The sequence below is a fragment of the Anopheles merus genome, chromosome X (assembly GCF_017562075.2).
Source record: "Anopheles merus strain MAF chromosome X, AmerM5.1, whole genome shotgun sequence".
Classification (NCBI taxonomy): Eukaryota; Metazoa; Arthropoda; class Insecta; order Diptera; family Culicidae; genus Anopheles; species Anopheles merus.
The window spans coordinates 7,880,667-7,903,879 of NC_054081.1; the positions used below are offsets into that span (position 1 = coordinate 7,880,667).

Genomic DNA, 23,213 nt, shown 5'->3' on the forward strand with positions numbered 1-23,213 from the left:
AGGGCTTCGGAATCGGAATCGATCTGGGAATCGCAATTTGTTCCGGTAATAGAATCAAACATGACTACAGAATTAGATCCGGAAGGATAATCAGTTTTTGAGTTGAAATAAGAAGTTTTAGTAAGGAAATCAGTCGGGGAATCTCAATGAGAATGGATCGTTTACAAGTAATTTTTGATTCTTTGCTGCTATCAATACGTACCAGACCCAAGTGCCTATTCTTATGGAGATATTGAAACCGATTTTCCGATTTTCGAGCCGTTTCTGATTTCGGAGCCAATTCCGATTCTAGAGCCGATTCCGATTCCGGAACCGATTATGATTTCAGAGCCAAATCCGGAGCTGATTCCGATTCCGGAGTCGACTGCGGGGCGAATTCAGGAGTTGAATCCGGAATCGGATCCGGAATCGGAATCGACCTGGGATTCGCAATTTGCTCCGATAACAGAATCAGAATTGACTCCAGAATTGGAATTAGCTCCAGAAGGAGAATCAGCTCTGGAATTAAAACAAGACATTTCAGAAGCGAAATCCGCCCGCGAATCTCCATGAGAATTTGCATTGTTTGCGGCTATCTATACGTAGCATCATTGGATCCACGCGTCTTTTATGGAGATTCTTATGGAGATGCCGGAACCGACTCTGATTTCGGAGTCTATTCCAATTTCGAAGCCTATTTCGATTCCGGAACCGATTCCGATTTCTATACCGATTACGATTCGGGATCCAATTCCGGAGCTGATTCCAATTCCGGGTCAAGTATCAATTCTGGAGCCGATTCCGGAACCAATTCCGAACCCGATACCGATTCTGGTGCCGATTTCGGAACCAATTCCGGAACCAACTCCGAACCTACTAGCCGCAATCGATTCCAGAAAACTTCGGAGCCAGCCGGAATCGATTCGGACGAAAACTTCGTTTCTCCCATCACTAATTCGTTACTGCGTTAGTGCTTCGCTGGAGCACTGGGGAACACTTCGGAGGCTTCGGAACTAATTATAAGTCAACTAATATTCGACATCGGCGTTTCCCACCAAAACAGCAGCCGCATGCCTTCTCTTCCTGTCCCGGGGGTTGTTTGCTCTGCCTCTTCTCTTACTCCTCATCCTCCTCCCTGCGCTGCTAATCATCATAATTATTCACGCTGTGTGAGTGGCTTCTAATGTGTCCACAGGTCTCCAGAAGAACGCCAGCACTGGCGGCACCGGGTGTTGTACCGTAAACCAGCACAATTGGTTCGTTTCGTTCGCTCGTTGCCAGTGGGTAAGGGCAGGGGTGCACAGCAGCAGTAGCCAATTTAAAAAAAAGTCCGCGTACACGCATATGCTGCTCGCGGGCCTGGACTGGCCCGGGGGGCGCATTTTGGTCCACGCATCATCATCAAACGATTGCCAACGGGTGGAATTTTATGGTGTGTGCGCGCGCGCTCACTTACTTGTTTATCTGTGTGTATCTGTGTGCGTGTATATGTGTCGAGTGGGCACCATATACATACACACAAAACACAGTGTACGGGCCAGGACTATAAAGGTACCCGAAATTGAAACTGCATCGCTTTCCGGGCTGTTCAAACCTTCCTCTCCCTTTCGTTCGGCTGGTGGGTTGGATGTTGTCCACCCCTGCATACCGATGCTGTGCTGTGGCATGTGATTTCCCCCTCCCCCCCCCCCTCCTTTCCCTCTGACAACACCGCCCCCTAACGGTGTAGTGCTCCCGGAGCTGGCCGGGCAGCCGAAGCTGCTGGCGGAACCGCGTTCGGGCCGCGGGTCGTCGTCGGGTTGATTAACTCCTCCGCGGCTCTCCTCACAACTCCTCTCCTCCGCCCCGAGTGGTTTGGTGGGAGAGGAGCAAAAACCGGGCGCGCGCGCGCACGCTCGAGCGAGAGAGAGAGATTCGGAGCGCGCGAGGATCGATTTTTCGGTACAAACCGGAACCACCACAGCAGATCGTAATAGATGCTCAGGGGAAGAGGGTATGAACGACAATGACCGGGCGGGGCGGGTTGGTCACAGTCGGCTACTTGTGTTGTGTTCGTGCTCTGTGTGAGCGACAGAGAGAGAGAGAGAGAGAGAGAGAGAGAGAGAGAGAAGAGAGAGAGAGAAGAGAGAGAGCTGCTGATGGTGGACACACCGAATGCATCGCAGGGGGAAAGCGGGACAAAATGGCAACGTCAAGCCGTTCTAAACACATTTTACGTTTACACGTTTCAATCGACGTAATATCGGATCTTTGGAGATACTAAACAATCTTGACAGATGTAAACCCGTTTAAACATTTTGCAGACGTTTGTAAGATTGCAATGGTCAAACTAAAATTGGAAGGGTTTTTGATGTCTGAGCTTTGATCAAACCTGTTAATTTATTCTTATAGAACGTTTTCAGACTTTTAATGTGTTAGACTTACGGCATTACAGGTTCGGGATGTCCTCGAGAAACGCTTTTGATGCAAACAGAGGAGGAACCGAGTATGCTTATCATCCGCGTAATGCGAATTTCACGGTTCTCATCCATACTTAATTAACATTTCGTGTTGTGCTACTTCAAGTAGGTGATTTTATAGTCTATAATAATTACACATGATTCCGAAGGAACAGTACATCCTTTCATGTTTAAATGACTTTTAAAATCTAACATAATGGGGTTAAAGGAAATATTTTTGCTTATAACTAAACACCAATTTCCGAATCTGCGTATATCAGGAACTGCGGATTTCGAGGACTACCGGTACGTGAAGAGTCTTTCAAGTTGTAAGTCTGCATAAGTGCTTATTGTGCGCTGTTTAGAACTATTTTAGTCACATTTTAGTCTAAACGTGTGATCAGGGAAGGATTCCCTGTGATCTTAAGCCAATGGTATACATTTTTTATTTACATGCCTGTTGTCTGCTGCTTCTAATGAGTGTCAGCCATGTTAACAGTTCAATTTAAAAATGCATAGTTTAAATAGAAAAAAAAAGAATTTTACTGTGTACTGGATATTACGGCACAGTCTTGAAATAGCTTGTGGCGCAAATGATATATTTCTAGTACATTTATTTGATATATTTCTAGAGCATAATGTTTCAACAGTGACATAGTGTTCTGCTCACACGCGATGCAATTTCATCAGACCAATATGAAGACCATATTTTGAAGATAACATCAATTTCAAACATTACTATGACCTTTTCCGTTTCTGCTCGAGTATAGATGCATAGCAATACAGTTTAACATTGTAAATTGCTGTACGCTTCTCATCGGTAAGGCCTTGAAATGGTTTTAACAGTTTTTTCAGTATTAAGTGTAGCATTATTAGGTCATACAAGACACCTACTTCTTCATTCGTATGTTTGCATATGGAAAACATTGCATGATGTTCATAAAACTGATGATGTGGTGCCTTGCAATGTGTATCCCTCTAGTGAAAAAAATGTTTAAATAAAGGGATGCTCACGTTGCCCCGTTTTCCCCTATATCTATCGATGTGTGCGAAACGGTGGCCGCCGACTACTCGCGTTACTCTAACCATTGCTACTGACACACACACACATTAGAAGAAGTCAAAAAGAAAGCAAACAAAAAAGGCACGGAAAAAGGGCAACGAAAAAAAACAAAATTCCTCCCACCCCCCCCCCTCCCCTTCCCTCACACCCAAAAGCAGCAACAACTGTTGGGCCGAAGCGGCTGCGCTCGGCTCGGCTCAGGACGACCTGGACGACGAACCCCTCCGGTGGTGTGTGGCGTGTGTCTCACGGTGCCGTGTACTGCGTGTTCAGTTTCAGTTGAGCAGTTGGCGAGAGATTAACATTTTGATACTACCGACTTTTCCGTTTTAAACCAGTGTGTTTTGTGTTCCCCGGCTGTTACTGTGTGGCGCTTTGCATAATTCACACAGACACAAATACATACCCTCACGCATACCGCCACAGTCTCACGCGCAAACTTTCGCCGACCAGCAAGCAAGTTTTGAAACGACAGAGCAGAGCAAAACAGGAGCTCCCCCGGAAAAAAAAAAACAGGAAAAGCAAAAAAAAGGTGTGTTGGTGTGTGTGTGTGTGTGTGTGTGTGTGTGTGTGTGTGTGTGTGTGTGTGTGTGTTGCTACGCGAGGTGTTCCAGAAGTTGGGACACTAACTCCAACACCAGTGTGTGTGTGTGTGTTTTAACCGTGTGCGTGTGTGTGTTTCGTATTTCGCGACTCCTTTTTGGAGGGCTCCACAGCTGGCACTGGTACTTACAATTTCCTGGGGATGGTTTGAGGGTTTAGCGATACTTATTCCACCATTGCACACTGACTGGCCAAATCGGGGAAGGGGGCTTGTTGTAGTTGGGACATTCCTTTACATTCCACGGGTTGAGTGGAAGAGGTCCTGCTACTGTTGGCTCCCGTTTCCCGGACCGTACCCCGTGGGATCCCTAGCGTGCGGCGCCTAGTGTGTTTTTAGTGTGTGTGTGCCCCGGAGCGGTCCACAGGATCTTACACAGGGCTCTGTGTATAGCTTGCGAGCCTTTAAACTGGTGGGGTAGTGGGTAGGGACGGAAGAGCCTGTTGGAAGAGCCGCTCGCAACAGCAGGACCAACCAATTACAATCAACCTGAACGGCTGAGGAGCAGACAGGGTCACTCCTTCCGATACCCTCAAATTTCCAAACCCCATTGCTTCTGTTCATCGACCCCACAAAATCAGCGGCACACAGCGAGAGAGAAAAAGAGAGAGAGAGAAAGAGAGAGGTAGAACTGTTCTGGGTCGCCGCGACGTCTGGTTGGAGGCTCGTCCTTGCGCGCAGTGCACAGGTTGTGCCTGCTGTGCGTGTGCTGCACAAGCCGTAGACGAGTCTCCCACCCACTCTCTGGATCCTCCAAGAATTTGGAAAGGCTTCTAGGCCGCTCCGTCACACATACACACACACACATATTGCAGTCCTTCCGAGTAATACCTGCGGCAGCAGGAGGAGATTTCCTAGTAGCGACACGCGCGCGCGAGTCCGTAGTAAACCCTGCCGTAGTAGTAGAGTAGTAGCAGCAGCGTAACGCGTAACGCAAAGTAACGTAACGCTGCTGCTTGTGGAATTGTGGGAACAGTGGGCGCGCAGCCATTGCACAAAATAGTTTGCCACAACTCGTTTGCAGCATTTGTCGTCGAAGCTGTCCAGTTGTTTGTTGAGGTATAATGTAGTCGTGCGGGGGGGGGGGGGGGGGGGGCGAGAGCAAGAAGAGGGGTTTCCTTTCTACTATCTTCTCTCTCTATCTTTACTCTCCACTCGTCTATGTGTGTGCATCTATTGTTGACCGATCCCGGTTGGGGATGGGGGGAAATGGGGCAGGGTGTTCCTCCAGGCCCAGGTCCAGACCTGTGGTGCTGGGATGTGTGGGCGCGGACTGCGAAAAATCAATATATCTCTCGCTCTCTCACACACCTTGCTTCTGCCCATTAACTGAGAGATAGAGAGAGAGAGAGAGAGGCTGATGATAGAAGACGGGATTCAACATTCTATTGCGGCAGGGGGGAAGGGTTTCGCATCCTGGAGCTTGCTGGGCTTCCTGGGAGTGCTTGTCGAGGCCGCTTGTTACTAAACTAAATTCTATGGTGGTGGTGGTGGTGGTAAGGGAAGGGAGCATGAACGGGGTTCAGAACGGCGACGAGCGAGTGAGGGAGAGTAGCACGACGCAAGACGAAATCAATTGAATTGTCACAGTATTTATCGAATTAGTTTGCTCTCGTCGTGTGTGCAGCCGCCCGCAAACCTCTAAGCGCTCCTGCCCCTGCACTCGCGTCGCTGTCGTGTGCGTGCGCGTGTGTGTGTGCAGTACGCTCAAGGTCAAAGGCAGAACCGATGGCAGGGTTTCTGTGCGCCGCGCGTGGGCGTTTGTGTACGTTGCGTAGAGCCTGTTTGCTTCCTTTTCGTTTTCTTTGCTGTTTTTTTTTTGTTGTTTTACTTCTACCTGCTCGTCCTACTACACACCTCTTCCTAGAACCGCACGTAGTAAAACATTCTGCTGGGCGTGCGTGTGTGTGTGTGTGTTTGGGGGTGGGTTCTATTTGGTGTCTTCTTAGCTGGCTTTGCCTGTGCGAAAGGGGGGGTGATACGATGTGGACCCTACAGGTGGAGTGTGATATGATGTGGAGAACGCGGTGTACGCACGCCGCCTTGCCGTAGTATTCTACTACACAGACGGCGGCATGGTGTGGTGTAAAATTCAGCACTTTTTTTTTGTTTAGAGGGGATAGCGGTGTGGTGGGTCATCCTACCCCCACCCGGATTCTTGCGAAGAGCATCCCCAAGGGGTGTGGGGGATGGTCACAAACACACACACAGAGGAAAGGACCCCATGCCGTGAGGTTACACTGTTCATCTTCAGCTGCTAAATAAAACATGGCCATCGGTGCCTTGTGGCGGTTTTTCCTTTAGCTGTTGTTTGTTGGACGGCAAAATCAATAAATTACATAATGTGTGGACTAGCTGGGACGTAGCGAAGGGGAGGGGAAGGGGGTACTCGACTGGCCCCATTTGCTGGATCTAATGGATGCTCCAAGGGGACAGGCTTGGTGGGAGTAGACGATGGGAAGGGGCCACAATTGTATGCAATTCGCATGGTTCACCTGCACACGTGTGGATTGCTTCGGTGTGTGATGTTGTTGCTATTTTGTCCCGTCTTCTATCTTCTTAACGCTCTGTGCGTTGCGTCTACAAGTTGAGCTGACACAGTCGAGCACACAGGGCACGCGGTAAGGCTAGCAATGTGATCGATAGTGGAGCCGTTTTGCTTTTGCTTTTTGGGAGAGAGGGGGGGGGGGGGTGGAGGAGTTTTTGTTGTTGTCCTGCTCGCCGTGCAGTGCAGGATTACCGCGAAGGTCAAAGGTGTAGTACCATAATTGAATCTCATTTCCAGTGGTTTGGGCGTCCCGCTTTGGGGCACAGTGTGTTTTCAATTTTCTGTAACGATTTTACGGCGAAGGGGGGAAGAAAAAAGCAAGGCAGGGTTATTAGTAGTGGTTTGGGGATTTTCTGCGAGTGTGTGTGTTTGTGTTGCTGGATGACCATGAAATGAAGGACATTGAGAGATCGCCGGAACCATCGAATCGAAACCGAGCCGTATAGCTAGGTGATGCTAGCCCGGTTTGTCCTAGGAGGATGTTCCACACGTATATCTATATACAATCGAAAAATTACGGAGAATAACAACAAAGTGCCTCACCAATGGCCTCATGCTTTGGACAAATTGCCTACTAAACATTAAAAAAAATAATAATAAACAGGGAGCTTGCGGTCGCGTATCAAACACATTGCAGAGGAGCAAAAAAACAATAATAAGCAAAAACACATCATGCTCAAGCATTTGCTGTGCTGCGCGCTGTGTGTTTTGTTTTTATGTAATATAAATGTCCTGATGTCAACGTGCCCATTTTGGTGCCCCGTCCTGCTGGCTGGCGGAACGAGCGTGGCCGTTTTTTCCGCGAGGCTTGCGCACAACGACGGGGACCATTCGTGTTACACACACCGTGCTCCATGTGAGCATGTGATTCCAATTTACGATACTACTACTCGGACGCGCTCGCGCTCTCTCTCTCTCTTTCTCACTGAAGCGGGCGCGCGAGAGCGGTGTGATTGTGTTGGGGCAGCTGATAACACGAGCGCGCGCGCACATGCGTGGGTGTGTGTGTTTGTGTTGATTTACATCCATGGATAGAGGAGAGAAGACGGGGTGGACGGGGAAGTGAAAAATGGGGTCATTAGCAGTGGCGAGCGCTCTGCTGTATCGTACGAACAAATCTACCTCCAGTACCCCTGCACTGACACTGAGCCGTTGGAGCAGGCAAACGTTGTGGCTATAGAATTGAACACATTCTGTAACCAGCTGCAGACTTTTTCACACGTGTGTGTGTGTGTGTGTGTGTGTGTGTGTGTGTGTGTGTGTGTGTGTGTGTGTGTTTTCTCCCCCCCTCCGCTGTTGTTGCTGATCGTTTGTTCGTGCGATTTCCACAGCGCATCACTCTCGAATCGCAAGGCGCAAACGGACGGGCGCAAGAAATAACGATACAAAAATATTATCGAAACCATCTCCTCCAACCCCCATCCAGTGACGGTAACAATAGTGATGTGAAATGTGAGTGTGTCAGCGAACGCCCAAAACGACTCTACAACCTGTGCAACAACCAGCCGACGAACCAGCAAACAACCAAAGCCCCAAACCCGCCGCAAAAACCGCCGTCTCAGGAAACGCGTTTTTGCGCTAGCGACGAGCGGAACGCACCGGGAACTACCGATCAACCGCTCCCGAGCCCACCACCAGGCGTCCGTGCGCACCAGAGGCCCCGACAGCGCCAGCATGGCGTCCGCGTACCACCAGTCGGCAGTTGGCGTCGGCAACGTGCTGGTGCTGCTGCTCGGTGCGACTGTGATATGTCCCGCCTACGCCATCATCGATCGGCTGGTGGTGCAGACGAGCAGCGGTCCGATCCGCGGCCGCTCGACCATGGTGCAGGGGCGCGAGGTGCACGTGTTCAATGGCGTACCGTTCGCGAAGCCGCCGGTCGACAGCCTGCGGTTCAAGAAGCCCGTCCCGGCCGAACCGTGGCACGGGGTGCTCGATGCAACCAGACTACCTCCGTCGTGCATACAGGAACGGTGAGTTTGTCATGTAGGTGTGCGTGTGTTGTTTGTTTGTGTGTGTGTGTGTGTGTGTGTGTGAATTCCATGTACTTCCTTTTTTGAATGTCACCCCACATCCTGGGAACCTGGACATTCGGGTAAAATGCTCAGAACCTCCTTTTAAATGCTTGGTACTCCCAGGAAATCTGGGAACCAGCAGCAAATGCTGCCATCGGAACTTAAATCTAGGAATTTACGTCCCAATGAACGCCCTTTTTACCAGAAATGCGGATTTTGACATTTTGATTTAAAATTACTAACTTTTGGTATGCCTCAATTAGGTCATTTTAAAGGGGAATAAAAAATCTCTGCAACTCCTAGAAAACTCTGAATTCTAATCTACATTAAATAATTCAACATTTTTCTATCTTTGCTAATTGCTTCAAATCATTGGGTTACTAGGAAATTGTGTGCAAATAATGCTTTTGCTCTGCTGATTCCTTACACTCAATTCCTGGCCTTCAGAATAATTCAGTTTCTAGGGAACTTGGGTAGTACTTTTTTCCGAGCAACCTATCGACCAAGACATTCGACTCTAGTTTGTTGGAGAGTGCCTAACATTGTACCTCCATACAACTCTATATGTTTATTCGATTCGGATATCTTGTTCAATTGCTGCCAGAGCACGACCTAAAGCTTTTTAGTTCTCTGACAAACAGTGACAACTACAAACGCCTAATGAATCCGCTAATGATTTCTCAGTATCCTTGCGAACTACGCCATTTGAATCTTTGGTTGAATTACAGCTTTTATTGCGTTGTGATGACTACGAGTTCCAGTATACAATGACGATGCACTCGTTTTGATATCTAAGTATCTTGGGAACTTAAACCGGTTGTAAGAACTTAAAAGTGATCAGGAATATCAATGTCTAGCTATGATTTCATTCCCATATGCTGTATGCTGAGAATTTGTTCATCTCAGGAAGCGTTTTGTGACATTTCTTCGGATGTCTATCTTTTACCAACAATTGCCTTTGTATATCGTTGTATTATTTTCCGCTGTCAATAAAAAAACACCCTTTTCCATTTCCTACGAACCTACGTACGTCGGAGGAACTCCTCAAACATTCGGAGTTGTGCAATTGGAAATGTAAAGAAAAGAGTTACTGACGCTGACCTTCCACTCGCTTGCCTATTGGATGCCTTCCGTTTCCAGGTACGAATATTTCCCCGGCTTCGCAGGCGAAGAGATGTGGAATCCCAACACGAACGTTTCTGAGGACTGTCTGTATCTGAACATCTGGGTGCCGACGAAAACACGCCTACGGCATGGACGCGGCCTGAACTTTGGAAGCAATGACGTAAGTGTTGCGTAGCGTTGCGGAAGCTGCGATGCCCTTTACCGTATGGTGGCTATTTCTATACATCCTCCCACTTAATTCTCCCTCGCTCGCGTTTGGGTGCAGTATTTCCAGGACGATGACGATTTCCAGCGCCAGCACCAGTCGAAGGGCGGGCTGGCAATGCTGGTTTGGATCTATGGCGGCGGGTTCATGAGCGGCACCTCCACCCTGGACATCTACAACGCAGAAATACTGGCCGCGGTTGGCAATGTGATCGTGGCGTCGATGCAGTACCGGGTCGGTGCGTTCGGCTTCCTCTACCTGGCACCGTACATCAACGGGTACGAGGAGGATGCGCCCGGCAACATGGGCATGTGGGACCAGGCGCTGGCGATCCGGTGGCTGAAGGAAAACGCGAAAGCGTTCGGCGGCGACCCGGACCTGATCACGCTGTTCGGCGAGTCGGCGGGCGGCAGCTCGGTCAGCCTGCACCTGCTGTCGCCGGTGACGCGCGGCCTGTCCAAGCGGGGCATCCTGCAATCGGGCACGCTCAACGCACCGTGGAGCCACATGACGGCCGAGAAGGCGCTGCAGATCGCGGAAGGGCTCATCGACGACTGCAACTGTAATCTGACAATGTTGAAGGTAATGGGAATATCGATTTCGGCACTCTGTCTGCTTAGCTAACCGGCTCGTTCTCTGCACGCTGTCCAGGAGTCACCGAGCACGGTCATGCAGTGCATGAGGAACGTGGACGCGAAGACGATCTCGGTCCAGCAGTGGAATTCGTACTCCGGCATACTGGGGTTTCCGTCCGCGCCGACCATCGACGGAGTGTTCATGACAGCCGATCCGATGACCATGCTGCGTGAGGCAAACCTCGAAGGAATTGACATACTGGTCGGCAGCAACCGGGACGAAGGTACGATGGTAGTGGGCGGCTATAGACTAATGATTTGCTCTCTGGAAGACACCCACATCTCCGATACGACTCCGACTATTATTCCGATTTCCAATTCCGATTTCGGCACTAGTTCCGTCCAGAGTCGGAGTCGTGCGGGATTGAGTCGCTTGGGTTGGTCGTCTAGAGTCATCCAGAGTCGGAGGAAGTCGTCCAAAGACGACCGGAGTCGTCCAGAGTCGTCCGGAGTCACCCGTAGTCGTTCGGAGTGGTCCGGAGTCGTCCAAAATCTTCCGGAGTCTTCCAGAGTCTTTTGGAGTCATCCAGAGTCGTCTGGAGTTATCCGGAGTAGTCTGGAGTCGTCCAGAGTCGCCTGGAATCGCCTGGAGTCGTTCGTAGTGGTCCGGAGTTGTCCAAAGTCTTCTGGAGTTGAAGTCGTCTGGAGTTGAAGTCGTCTGAAGTTGAAGTTGTCTGGAGTTGCAGTCGTCCAGAATCTTCCAGAGTTGTCTGGGGTCATCCAGAGTCGGCTGGAGTTATCCGGAGTTGTTCGGAGTCGTACGGAATCGTTCGGAGTCGTCCGTCTAGACGACTGCGGACGACTTCGGACGACTTCTGATGACTCCAGATGACTCCGGATGACTCCGAATGACTCCGGATGTCTTCGGATGACTCCGGACGACTTCGGATGACTCCAACTCCAGACGACTCAGGACAGCTCCAGACTATTCCGATCGGTTCCAGACGATTCTGTCAGACTCCGGCTGACTCCAGATAGCTTCGAATGACTTCGGATGATTTCGGACGGCTCCAGATGAATGCTGGGCGGACCTACGTTTCGGAGTCGGTTTTGAAATTATCGGTTTCGAATCAGAGTCGACTCCGGTTTTTTGCCGGACCTCAGCTCTTGCTTAACTGGAACGTGTGTTTGCTCTCCTACCTGCAGGCACCTACTTTCTGCTGTACGACTTTATCGACTACTTTGAGAAGGATGCGGCCACCTCGCTGCCGAGGGACAAGTTTTTGGAAATCATGAACACCATCTTCAACAAAGCGTCCGAGCCGGAACGCGAGGCAATCATCTTTCAGGTGTGTGTTTGTGTGATATAGTACCTCATTTTTCAAAGCGCAGTCCTGTTCTAACGTGTTTTTCACCTCACACCACCCCAGTACACGGGATGGGAGAGTGGCAACGATGGGTACCAGAACCAGCACCAGGTCGGGCGGGCTGTCGGGGACCACTTCTTCATCTGTCCGACGAACGAGTTCGCGCTCGGGCTGACGGAGCGTGGCGCCTCGGTGCACTATTACTACTTCACGCACGTAAGTTTATGCTTTGTTGTTGGTGCTGTTCCGCCTCAGCCCGATTTGATTCGAATGCTAACCGAAAGGGATCTGCTTAATTTGACGTTTTTCAGCGCACCAGCACCTCCCTCTGGGGCGAATGGATGGGCGTGCTGCACGGCGACGAGGTCGAGTATATCTTCGGCCAGCCGATGAACGCGTCGCTTCAGTACCGGCAGCGGGAGCGGGACTTGAGCCGCCGCATGGTACTGTCGGTGAGCGAGTTTGCACGCACCGGGTACGTACACCCTACGAGCCCCGTCGGCTGGAAATTGCAGGCAACATAAAAGCACTATTCCTTTTCCTTCCCTTCCCCTCCATTCACAGCAATCCGGCCCTGGAGGGTGAACACTGGCCACTGTACACGAGGGAGAACCCGATCTACTTTATCTTCAACGCGGAGGGCGAGGACGATCTGCGGGGCGAAAAGTATGGCCGCGGACCGATGGCGACCTCGTGCGCCTTCTGGAACGACTTCCTACCAAGACTGCGGGCCTGGTCGGGTAGGTTACGCTAGTGCCTTATGGTTCTCTCTATTATTTCTCTTCTCTCACCGCTCGATGCCTTATGCCTTATCCGACCTTACCCTTTTCCTTGCAGTGCCCTTGAAGGATCCGTGCAAGCTCGACGACCACACCTCGATAGCAAGCACCGCCCGGGCAGCGCCCACCGTTGCGCTGCTGATCGCGCTCGGTCTGGCGGTGGCGAGATTGGTAGCAGCCTAAGACGGTGCGCACAGCACAGCATCCACCCATTATCCCGCTCATCCCCCGCGCCCAATACCCGTACACGTTTTCCCCACCCATTCCCAAGCTCTCTAGTTCGTGGCACCCCGGATAGAAGCAGCCTATTTATCCATGCTTGACCCCGCGATAGGCCGATCCGCATCATCCGCGGACAGCGGAAAGTATTCATTGGTTTTGTGATGGCGTATTATCGAATTTCAAGGAGCTTTTTCTTGGTGAAGCGCAGGCGCTTTTCATCAATTCACGGATACATACATCCCTCTTAAAGGCAGACAAGCAGCAAACAGAAAGGGGGAAACACACATACCCAAACGTAAAACGAATATACTCTAACAGCTAACAACAACAATCAAACCAAGCTCAGTGCAAATGGGAAGCAGTGAGTTAAAAAACGATAAAAGAGAGAGAGAGCGAGCGGGATACAAGAAACAGCCAACAGCGAGTAGGAACAACAACAAAAACGAAAGGAAGAATCAGTGGGGGAGAAAGAAAATAATACATATCGCCACAACACGTTACCAAAGGACTGGATCCTGTGATCTTTTTCTTTGGGCTACTGGTGCCCTGAACAACAACCAACCAAAAAAGAAAAAAAAGAAAGAAGTAGCAGACAACAACAAAAAAAAGAAACAACCTCTGTCACAAATACATATCACGTGCTTGAAGACTTATGAAATATTGCTGTGTAGCTATACCTAGAGAATATGATAAAACCAAAAAATAACAATATATAAGCATAATATTGCAAGCGGTAGGAGAAGGTAGGTGGGGCAACAAAAAAGAAAAAAAAATTGTCGCAAAAGCCGAAGAAGCAAGGGAGCAGAGAGCAGACCGAGAGCGACTAGCAGAAGCTTAGCGACCGTACGCGTCGGGGCACAGCCGCGTAGGGCGAGGGATATAAAAGGCCCGTTCTTTGGCTGCACATCTCCACTACCGGCTAAAATTGTAGCGTAAACAAAACCTCCGTTTGAAGAAAGTTGCTCCTTTCTGAACACACGTGATTTGATTTTCCACCGTACTCTCTACTGTACTTCGGTTTTTCTTCATTTGTTTTTCTCTGTAAACTCGTCGTAATCTGAACAATGAACTTTTAAAAGGAAACCAAAGCATGGCGCCATTTAGATGTTACATTTAATATACCTATATATATATTATATATATATACATATACATACAAAACATAATTATATATGAAGCAAATAAGTTTATTTAACGATTTGAAAAACAAAAAAGGCTCGTTTATAAAAAAAATCAAAGCAACCCAAAACAAGGAAAAACAACACGCACTTGCATTACCGAAAAAAAAACAAAACAAAACAACAACTCTTTATGAAGTAATGGATCCATCTTTTTTAGATGTTCAACCGACTATATATATATATATATTTAACGTAAAGCAGTATGTAAACCCCAAAACATATCATTCAAACTGGATAAACTTAGATATTAATATACAATATTGTAGAAGAAACACACGAAACGAAACCACAACAAAACAAGCGATAAACGAGCAGAAAGGATGAGAAGAAACAGTATGGGGGAGGGAAAAAAACAAGTGGTCAGAAAAAAAAACAGGAAAGGAAAAGACAAATAGCAAATAAGTAAATCTACCTTTATAAGAAAGCTTTTTATGAGAATTGTAAACCCACTTTTGAAAACAATACCGATCGGCAAAAATAAGTATAACAACAACAGCAAACTAGCAAACAAAACAAAAAAAGAAGAAGGGGAAATGTAAACACGAACTGTCAACGTGTGGCGATATTGTTAGTAATTGGTAAATACTGTTAGTAGAGAGGGAAGCGTGTTTGGTTTGTTTTATTAGTAGCGGTCAAAACATACGCGATGCGGTCTTATGATCAACAAAACAAACAACATTCATACACATGCATGTGATTCAATACGATGTTTAGCGTTGTTTAGCGAAACAAAAAAACGAAAAGAAAACTAACACAAAACTCAATCTTACACACGGCCACACCTGCGCATGCAGTAAAGTGTAGAATATATGCGTTAAACAGAATTAACACAATTTAAAAAAACACACACACACACACAAAGCAACAAACGAGCACTCAAACACAAGGACAAGCAAAGGTAAAAGAAGAAAGTGTAGCAAATTGACTCTAAAAATGTTTAAAAAAGAGGAAGGTGAAGCTGAAAAGACGTAAAGAGAAACGTAAAATTGAGTAGTGCACATAGTGTACATACCTCTAGTTGCTTCTAGAACGGCGAGAAAGTGAAACACAGAACAAAAAAAAGTAACACACACACAATCACACTGAAAACCAAACAACATATCAGGTGCTTTAACCGTTATTGTAATTCGTAACGCGGTGCAGAGAAGAGTAGTAGAGAAGTAGTAGTGTACCATCTCCTGCTGGTGCGGCGGGGAGGGGGCAGTCAATGTTGAACGTGAACGCTTTTACGTAGATGTGTAGACGCGCTAACCGAGCGAGCAAGTTCGCTAGCCAGCTCTATTCGGAGCCCCCCCATTTGGCACGGGGGAAAGGTGCTGCTCAAGGACCGAGCGAACGAGGCAGCCGTACATTTTCAATTGGTTCGCAAAGAGGCTCCACTTTAGCGAATCAATTAAAGTCGAAGGGTGCAGCAAAGATAACGCCTGGGTAACGCCACGGTAACGCTATGATCGAAAAGAGAGATAAAGAAAGAGAGAGATAGAGAGTGAGAGAGAAAGAGAGAGAAAGAAAGAGAGAAAGAAAGAAAGAGCTAGTGCAAACAAAAGGTGTAGTAGACTGTAGATTCTTCACACTGACAGGTATGTCATCATTGGCTTGTTTCAACAGAAAACAGAAACAGTAACACTGTTTAGCACTAACCTTCAAACAGGTACTAATGGCGGCACTTTCTGGTTTCTGACTATGTGTAGGGTGTGTGCGCGGAAGTATTAGGTAAATTATTAGTAGCGATACACACACACACATACATACACTTCATAGTGTGTGCAACACAATACAAAGGTAAAAGCTTATCGTAAAACATATCAGGTAGCATACTGCAGTGAGCAGTTCTGTTTGGCACTACTGTGCACCGGTCTAGCCACCATATGCAATATGCAGAGAGACATAGCCACCCATCCTCCCGCCACCCTTTGAGCTTATCCACGTGTGACCTGAAAATCTCGAGAGGAATGGACAGTGTGAAAAGAACCCGAGAGCCAGCAGCTGTCAGTGTAAGACCGCAACGCGCTTGCGCCGCTCCTCCGACGTAGTACACCACTACAGCTGAAGAACAAAACCCAACGCAAGGACCTGGGCCAAAGAGGCTGACATTTAATGAAGACGCCAACGCTTGCACCGTTGATAGTAGACGAGCGGGCCTGTGTGCTAAAGTAGCCGTTACACGGATGCACAACATTGGCGACAGTCGTTTGCGCCCCTTTTCGGCAGTCGAAATCGATCTGGCAAGTGCAGGTCAAGGTCTGAAGTCTGATTTTTGGACGCATTTTGTTTTCTGCCAACGTTTGTGGAGTGCGCGCAAAGCCGGAGGCGGAGTTAGCTGTCCAAGTTTTGTGTCCAATGTGCTGTACTAGTATTATGAACAATCACACGTAAACGCACGCCGACACCTTAGCAAGTTCCTTGTGAGTTGTGAATTGAGTTGTGGGAATTGAGCGGTATAGCATTTCCGAGACTGTAAACTTAAGCGTATGTGCGGCTAGTGCATTATCGTTACAATTGATTACTGGAAAAGTATTACTAGACAAACTATACGAACAACAAAATAAAAAAGCCCATACATATCACTCGACCCCATACGCGAGTTGGGGTGGGAAACAAACTAACACACAAACACACCGTCTGGTCGAGGAGTTTAGTTGTTGAGCGTGGTCCGAGGGTAGTGTAGTAACCACCGCACGACGTTTAGTAGTTTTTTACGTTACTTGCCGTGCTTGGTGTGCTTGCGAGGGCCCACAAATTGCCTCTATGTGCCAGTGGAACCAGGCAGGCAGCAGCAGACGGAGGTGTAACCACTGTAGGTGCGTCTGTACACTCTCAGTCGCGTGTAAATATATATACACGCATATAACACAATACAAAACATGAACGGAAAGTAACAATTTTATCATCTTATTGCAAAGGCCTTCTAGAGACAAAGAATAACGAAACAAAGAAAAACGAAGAAGAAGAAGAACAAACAAACAAACACTAAGAATACGATTTTGTACAGTGAGGCACTAGTACGGAACGCTACCAGTATTACGAGAAGAAGAACATACAAAAATCAGTAGCATAACTGTCTACCTTGTAGATGATACAGGATGAGCTAGTGCATCGTTACACAGTCAGTAGTGTGCAGCTAGTAGTGTGGGTTCGCCGCCATGCCGGCCATACCATTATTGCAATAGCGTAAATGCTAGTGTCCTATTCCTTGTTTGCACGCTGTGTAGGTCCATTGCTTGGACATCAACAGACATATCAAATACTGCAATGCAAGCAAATACGCACACACACACACACACATACACAACACAAAATGGAGCTAATGAATGAGTGGTAGTAGCGCGAGCTAAGTGACAAGGAGATGAATCCCAACGCATTTCTAAGTGATCGAGTCGAAATGACCATTGTGTATGTGTGTGTGTAGGTGTGTGTCGGTTTGTGGCCCATCCCTAGCCGTAGTTTTGTTTGTAATGTAAGTTCCGCTAAGAACTTCTTCACGAATCATTTCTACCTACACGCTTGCACGGAAGAGGTGATTTGAGGTTAGGTTTGTTTCGCTGTTTCTATGGGCGATCGATACCAGTTGGCGATCGTTGGTTCGGTACCGTGATTGTGTTTGTGCCACGATTCGTTTCGCCTGTACTCTCCTGCATTTCTGTTAAATCGATAAAGACTGAATTTCGGACTTGTATGTCAACTGATACGTATTATTAATCATATACAAAAAAAGGAACTCCCCTTTTCTCTCACAGCGAGTCCTGAGCATTGGGAAAAGTATAAGGTTGATTTTTTTTTCTTTTGCTCTTTCTGATATAAATATATGTATACACACACACACAAAGAAAAACTAACAAATTGGCGCTCACCAATTCAGACTGGAATTCAGCCAAGTAAACTAGCGTTTAGTTTCGGATAGAATTGATTGTTTCAATTATTATATTTCTTATGTTTTTTAAACTTAAATTTAGTTGTTGTTGTATGAATGAAATTTTGGCCTTAAGTTTATTTTTACTTGGTCTGATGGATGTGGGCCGCATCTGGTGAGTTACTAGAACCTAATAACTCTTAGTTTAATCTAATTATCAACCCAATAGTTATGGCCAAACTACTCGTTTGCCAAAACTGGATAATCACACTATCTATTTTGCTTGTATTACTTATATTGCTTACAACGATGGTTCATCTTTCAAATGACCCCTTCTATTCCAAGGAAGTAACTCAACGCAGGCAGATCGGTCGCCGCTGCCGGATATTCTGTTTTCATGGGTGTGCGTGTACTAGACGGTAGCGTTTGCGTACCAAAGTATGATTTTACACCATCGCCACAGACGACACATCCGTAACGTCTGTTACTATGCACTAAGCAGCTTAGTATGCGTGAACGTTTGCACTACACTGCAGGCTGCCGCAGTAGCAGCAACAGCGGAAGCTCCAATGACAATAAAAATAAGCAAGTCATTCTATTTTTACTCTTTTTCTCCTATGGAAGTGAAACAAAAAAAAAAAGAAGAAAATGTAGGACAAATCTAACCAAACACGATTGTCGTTTGCTTGCGTGAGTGTATTTTTGTGTGTAGTGTGCACGATACATTGGACAGGAATACCAACACAACAGCAAACAATAAAATTAGTAACTATACTATGGCGTGGTGACGAGTTGGGCGATGGCGTTCGACTGTTTAGAAAACACTGTTTAGACATGTACGTGTAATTGCACCACAAAATGGTTGAAAAAAAAAATAAAATTAAATGGTTCGCTATTGAGAAGCGCTATTAGGTTTTTTTTTTCGTTAAAATATTAGTCATTGAAAAGCTTTTTAACTGTCAAGAAACAAGAGAAAGAGAGAGAGAAAAAAGATAACAACAACATATCGTATTTATAAACAAGCATATTATCTAGATTAGTGCCTGTCTGTGACGAATAAGTAAATCGACAAGTCAAACCGTAAAGCTGATAGATAATAATGTACTTATTCACCAATAGCAACATCCAGTGGAAATTTCAATGTCTATGAACAATAATTAACAATCACACTTGAACCAACACACACACGCACACTCAAACAACAGAACAGAACACAGCAGAAGGCGACCACAAGGATAGCAGCTGCACGGTAGCGGTATAAAACGCTCGTAGTACGATGTTAGTATACTATTTTTGATTTAAGCCGTTTTTTGCTACTTCTTGCCACATCTCGCACCCAGACAGGTAGACGCGTGACGCGGGTGAACGCGCGGCTTAGTGTGTTCGGTAGTGACTGGGGCAGGCTTTTAGGCATCTTTCCCAAAGCAAATGCAGCGCACTTTTTAAAAGCGCAGGTTTTTTGGAGGATCAATCGATGAGCGAGGTTACAAAATTAGCAACAAAAATTACTACAATACTCTGCTGAAGTGATATATTTCCAGCTGACACGTTAGCGCTGTGTGCCCATGCAACCCACCCCACGAGGACGCCTGTAGAACAGGCATCAGCAGACATTGGAAGGGGAGGGGCGGTGTTGGGTTGAATGAAAAAAAAAAAATAAACAAGGAAGCAGTAGTAGGTGTGTTTAGATTCTAAGTAGCTGCAACTCCATCAGATTGAACGTTCAATGCTATTATGTAGTAAAGGTTAAATGGAAGGTATACATATATATGTATTAAACAAACAAAACAAAACCAAACAAAACTACCAAACTTTAAAACTCTCTAAATGATAATTAACTAAAAGCGATTAGCCGGGGAGAAGCGTCGAATAGTACCACATTTTATAAATGTAAAACGGAGTAAGTATTAAAGTGAAACACACAAACAAGAAACGATACTAAATAACACTACAACTAGTTTAAAAGCATACTCCACTTAGCTTAGTAGCTTATCCTGTTGGGGGCGTTGGTAAGACATTTTGTACGCATTAAAGCCAGTGGCATTAAAATTGAAGAAAAAAAAAACATTAAAGAGACACTCTCTCTCTCACACACACATTGACATGTCGTAGGCAAACCATTTAGTAGGACACGAATTGAAAGCAAAAATTCAGCTGGACTGAGCACGTGGATGAATGGGGTGTTGAAATGTAACACAACAACATGCCGCTTTTATTACACACACACACACACATACACACGATATAAAGATATTAAACTAGGTTGGCTTTTTAGGTGGCTTAAAATAAACAAAAATTAAAAAATTACAACATTTTAATAGAAATGAGTCTAGTGTCACCAGTGACAGGCTACAGAGCAGCGCTTAGTAATTGTGCATCCCTCTCCTTCATCCCTGGGCCTCCTCTTCTCGCAACGCAGCAAGTTAGCCGTCTGCGCGCCTAATTTTCGAACGCTTCGAGGCTGTGTGAGTGTTAGTAAGAAAAGGGCAGTGTTAGTAGTTTTAGATGGCGTCACAGAAGTGAAACACGTACATAAACGTGTTCTATAAAAAAAAAACGTCAGTGTTGCGCGCGAGCGTGTTAGGCGTGTGCCACCTTTTTCATAATAGATGAGCAAGGACCATTACACGCAGGGTTTGCCGGTGTTCGGCTGAATCGATCGGTAGCAGTAGCGTAGCGTTAAGATACCTTTGGTCTAGAATATATTTTATATTTATCACGATTTAACACACACACATACACACACGCACACAAACACCTACACACTGTTACTTGGCGTAACATCCTACGCGGACATGCCGGCTTTCGAGACTTATTAACAGTCAGTCCTTTTCTACGGGGGGGAACGGTCCATATGAGGCTTGAACCCAGTCCGGGCATGTTTAGTAAGTCGTTCGAGTTGGCGACTGTACCACGGGACCGCCCCTACACCTACACGCATGTATGTAATAACTAAACAATTAAACTATTGTGACAAAGAGAGATAGACCGAGAAAGGTAGGAAGGGAGAAAAAAGAGCGAAAAAGAAAATGAAAGAAAAGTAAAGAGAGAGATCAAAAGAAAAAAGAGTAAGAAACAGAGAGATAGATAAATAGAGAGAGAGAGAGAGAGAGAGAGAGAGAGAGAGAAAGAGAATAAGAGAGAAAGAGAGAAAGAGTGAAGAAGAGAAAATAAGAGGAACTAGAAAACTCGACCATCCAATATGTGTGTAAGTGCGTATGTGTGTGTGTGTGTGTGTGTGAGTGTGTGTGTGAATGTATGTGTGTGTAGGCTCCCCTGGTAAACTAATTTCGTTCGTATATTGAACAAAAAATGATAGAAAGTCTAGCCTTCTCGATAGAAACAAACATGACAAGACAAAAGCAAAACAAATAACCTAACCTATACATATAAAAATATATACATAAATATATACATATATTTATACATCGGTGTGGCTGCGGATGTGCGTTTGTGTGAGTGTGTTAGCACGTATGTGTATTTGTTCGCGTGCGTGTGCGAGTGTGTGTTGCTGCTAGTGTGATTGTGATGGTAGAACAAACAAACAAAAATAATAATACAAACAAAGGGAAACACAAGACAGAGGCAAAGGATAAGTAGTGGTTTGAGTTGTGTTGAGATTCTGTCACTGTCATTAGTACACACCCGTTGTAGTCAGCTCTGTTTACTCCTCTCCGCACCGTCCAAAAGAAAAGGAAGAGATGGCAACAAGGAAGAAAAAAAAAACAAAAGTATAAATGTAGGACACGTGCATGCCAAATCGTTTTTCGTACCCAGTGGTGATGTTGTTTTGTTTTTTTCCTGTTACACATTTTGCTTCACAGTTAGTACAATTTGAGCACAAAGACTAAAGTCAATTTAGGATACATGGTCGAGTTCTGACCCTTTTTTTGGCATTTATCCCTAACAACTTGGATAGACCACTTATTTCAGTGCAGGTTAACAATTTTTTTTTAAATTAAAATCACAATAGAATAACATATTTCAGCGGCCAATTGCCCCCAAAAAAAAGCTATAGTTTTGTTGCGTCAAATTGGGTACAATATTGTAGGTTATAACAACCTTTCTTCAGTTTCTAGTTCACCCATAAACAATTATATAAACAAACCAATACATGTCTATCTACTTGCACTTGTCGGTTCCTTAAAGACGATTCGACTTGTATCGTATGTTGACTTTGGTCAAGGCTTACTCGTTCTGTGTAGAAAGGTTAGCATATATTTTCCTGTTACTAGTGTTGCACTAGTTCTATTACGATTCTATTACAACGAAAGTTGACGGTTGTTTGAGATTTTGAAGTTAAGGATGGCACTTTCCCTTTTAAAGGTAGAGGAAAAAAAGAGAGGAAGACATTAATCATATCAAACGCAAGAATTTATGAAACCTATTTTTAAGTGCTGATTGCTTCTTGGTCGTATCACTGTTTGGGTTGTTTCGTTGTTGCCTTACAGTAGAGCCATTTAGGAAAACGAGCATTACTACACTATCCGACCACTGGTACACCACTGACCAGGTACTTCCGACAGCGAAGCGAGATGGATACTAAAAAAAAACAAAAGAAAGGAAAAACAAAACTACTAAACAAAAAATATAGATCACTCAAAACTCCCCACCATGCCAAGAGCTTTTTTCGTCGTCCAGCCACTACTTGTACTAGTATGTGTGTGTTAGTAATTAGCAAACATCGCACGGCAAGCACGATGTGCAGACGAGCGAGCGAGCGAGCGAGCGAGCGAGCGAGCGAGTGAGTGTGTGTGTATGTGTCGGTGCGCGGGTTAGCAGCCTGTTTACTAGAAGAGCATATACTACTCGAAAACTTTTTATACGTTTTATGTACCGTCTATTCCTCACACCGTACCCAGAACGCTGGATCGTAGCTGCGAAGTCAATGCATGACAATGGGAAATGAAAGGAATGAACCTCACGTCAATTCTATTACTGATAAGATAAGTAACCGTATCCTGTGCGATTTAAAACAAAGAAAGTAAAACAACCAACAGAATGAAACTACCTAACATGGGCTCAAAAATAGCCTGCTCCCCTTTTATAATGTTTAAACAACCTCTAACCATATACCTGCACTGGTGGGCACGAAGAGAGTATATATATACATGTATGTTAATCATCCAATCCCGGCCCTCAGTTTAGTTGTAGCAATAGTTGTAGTGTGCTGCTAAGCAAGAGCTGTAAAAAAGAAAAGAAAAACAAACAAACCAACAAACAAAAATGCAAAGCGCGTCCGCTTCCCGCCAAATGTGCGCGTGC

General features: G+C 46.0%; 1 protein-coding gene across 3 annotated transcripts; it reads left to right on the forward strand.

Annotated features, from left to right (window-relative positions):
- Positions 1-3,694: 3,694 nt before the first annotated feature.
- LOC121588582 (acetylcholinesterase) lies at positions 3,695-14,933 on the forward strand. 3 transcript variants are annotated; one of them, XM_041906668.1, is made up of 10 exons: positions 3,695-4,012; positions 7,961-8,602; positions 9,785-9,929; positions 10,035-10,556; positions 10,626-10,833; positions 11,756-11,898; positions 11,980-12,132; positions 12,228-12,391; positions 12,481-12,656; positions 12,754-14,933. In XM_041906668.1, exons 2-10 carry the CDS (start codon positions 8,304-8,306, stop codon positions 12,876-12,878), a joined length of 1,935 nt encoding a protein of 644 aa, XP_041762602.1. In that variant the 5' UTR covers positions 3,695-4,012; positions 7,961-8,303; the 3' UTR covers positions 12,879-14,933. The 3 variants fall into 3 exon arrangements, with proteins under 3 accessions (XP_041762602.1, XP_041762612.1, XP_041762620.1); XM_041906678.1 differs by having other exon boundaries at positions 8,056-8,602; XM_041906686.1 differs by lacking the exon at positions 3,695-4,012 and adding an exon at positions 6,498-6,702 and having other exon boundaries at positions 8,056-8,602.
- The last annotated feature ends 8,280 nt before the right edge of the window (positions 14,934-23,213 follow it).

Excerpts from the sequence above, each read along its gene's own strand:
- LOC121588582 (XM_041906668.1), top strand. The coding sequence starts at position 8,304 with ATGGCGTCCGCGTACCACCAGTCGGCAGTTGGCGTCGGCAACGTGCTG. Across the intron at positions 9,930-10,034 it reads TGAACTTTGGAAGCAATGAC|TATTTCCAGGACGATGACGA; the intron begins GTAAGTGTTGCG and ends GTTTGGGTGCAG. Across the intron at positions 12,657-12,753 it reads AAGACTGCGGGCCTGGTCGG|TGCCCTTGAAGGATCCGTGC; the intron begins GTAGGTTACGCT and ends TTTTCCTTGCAG.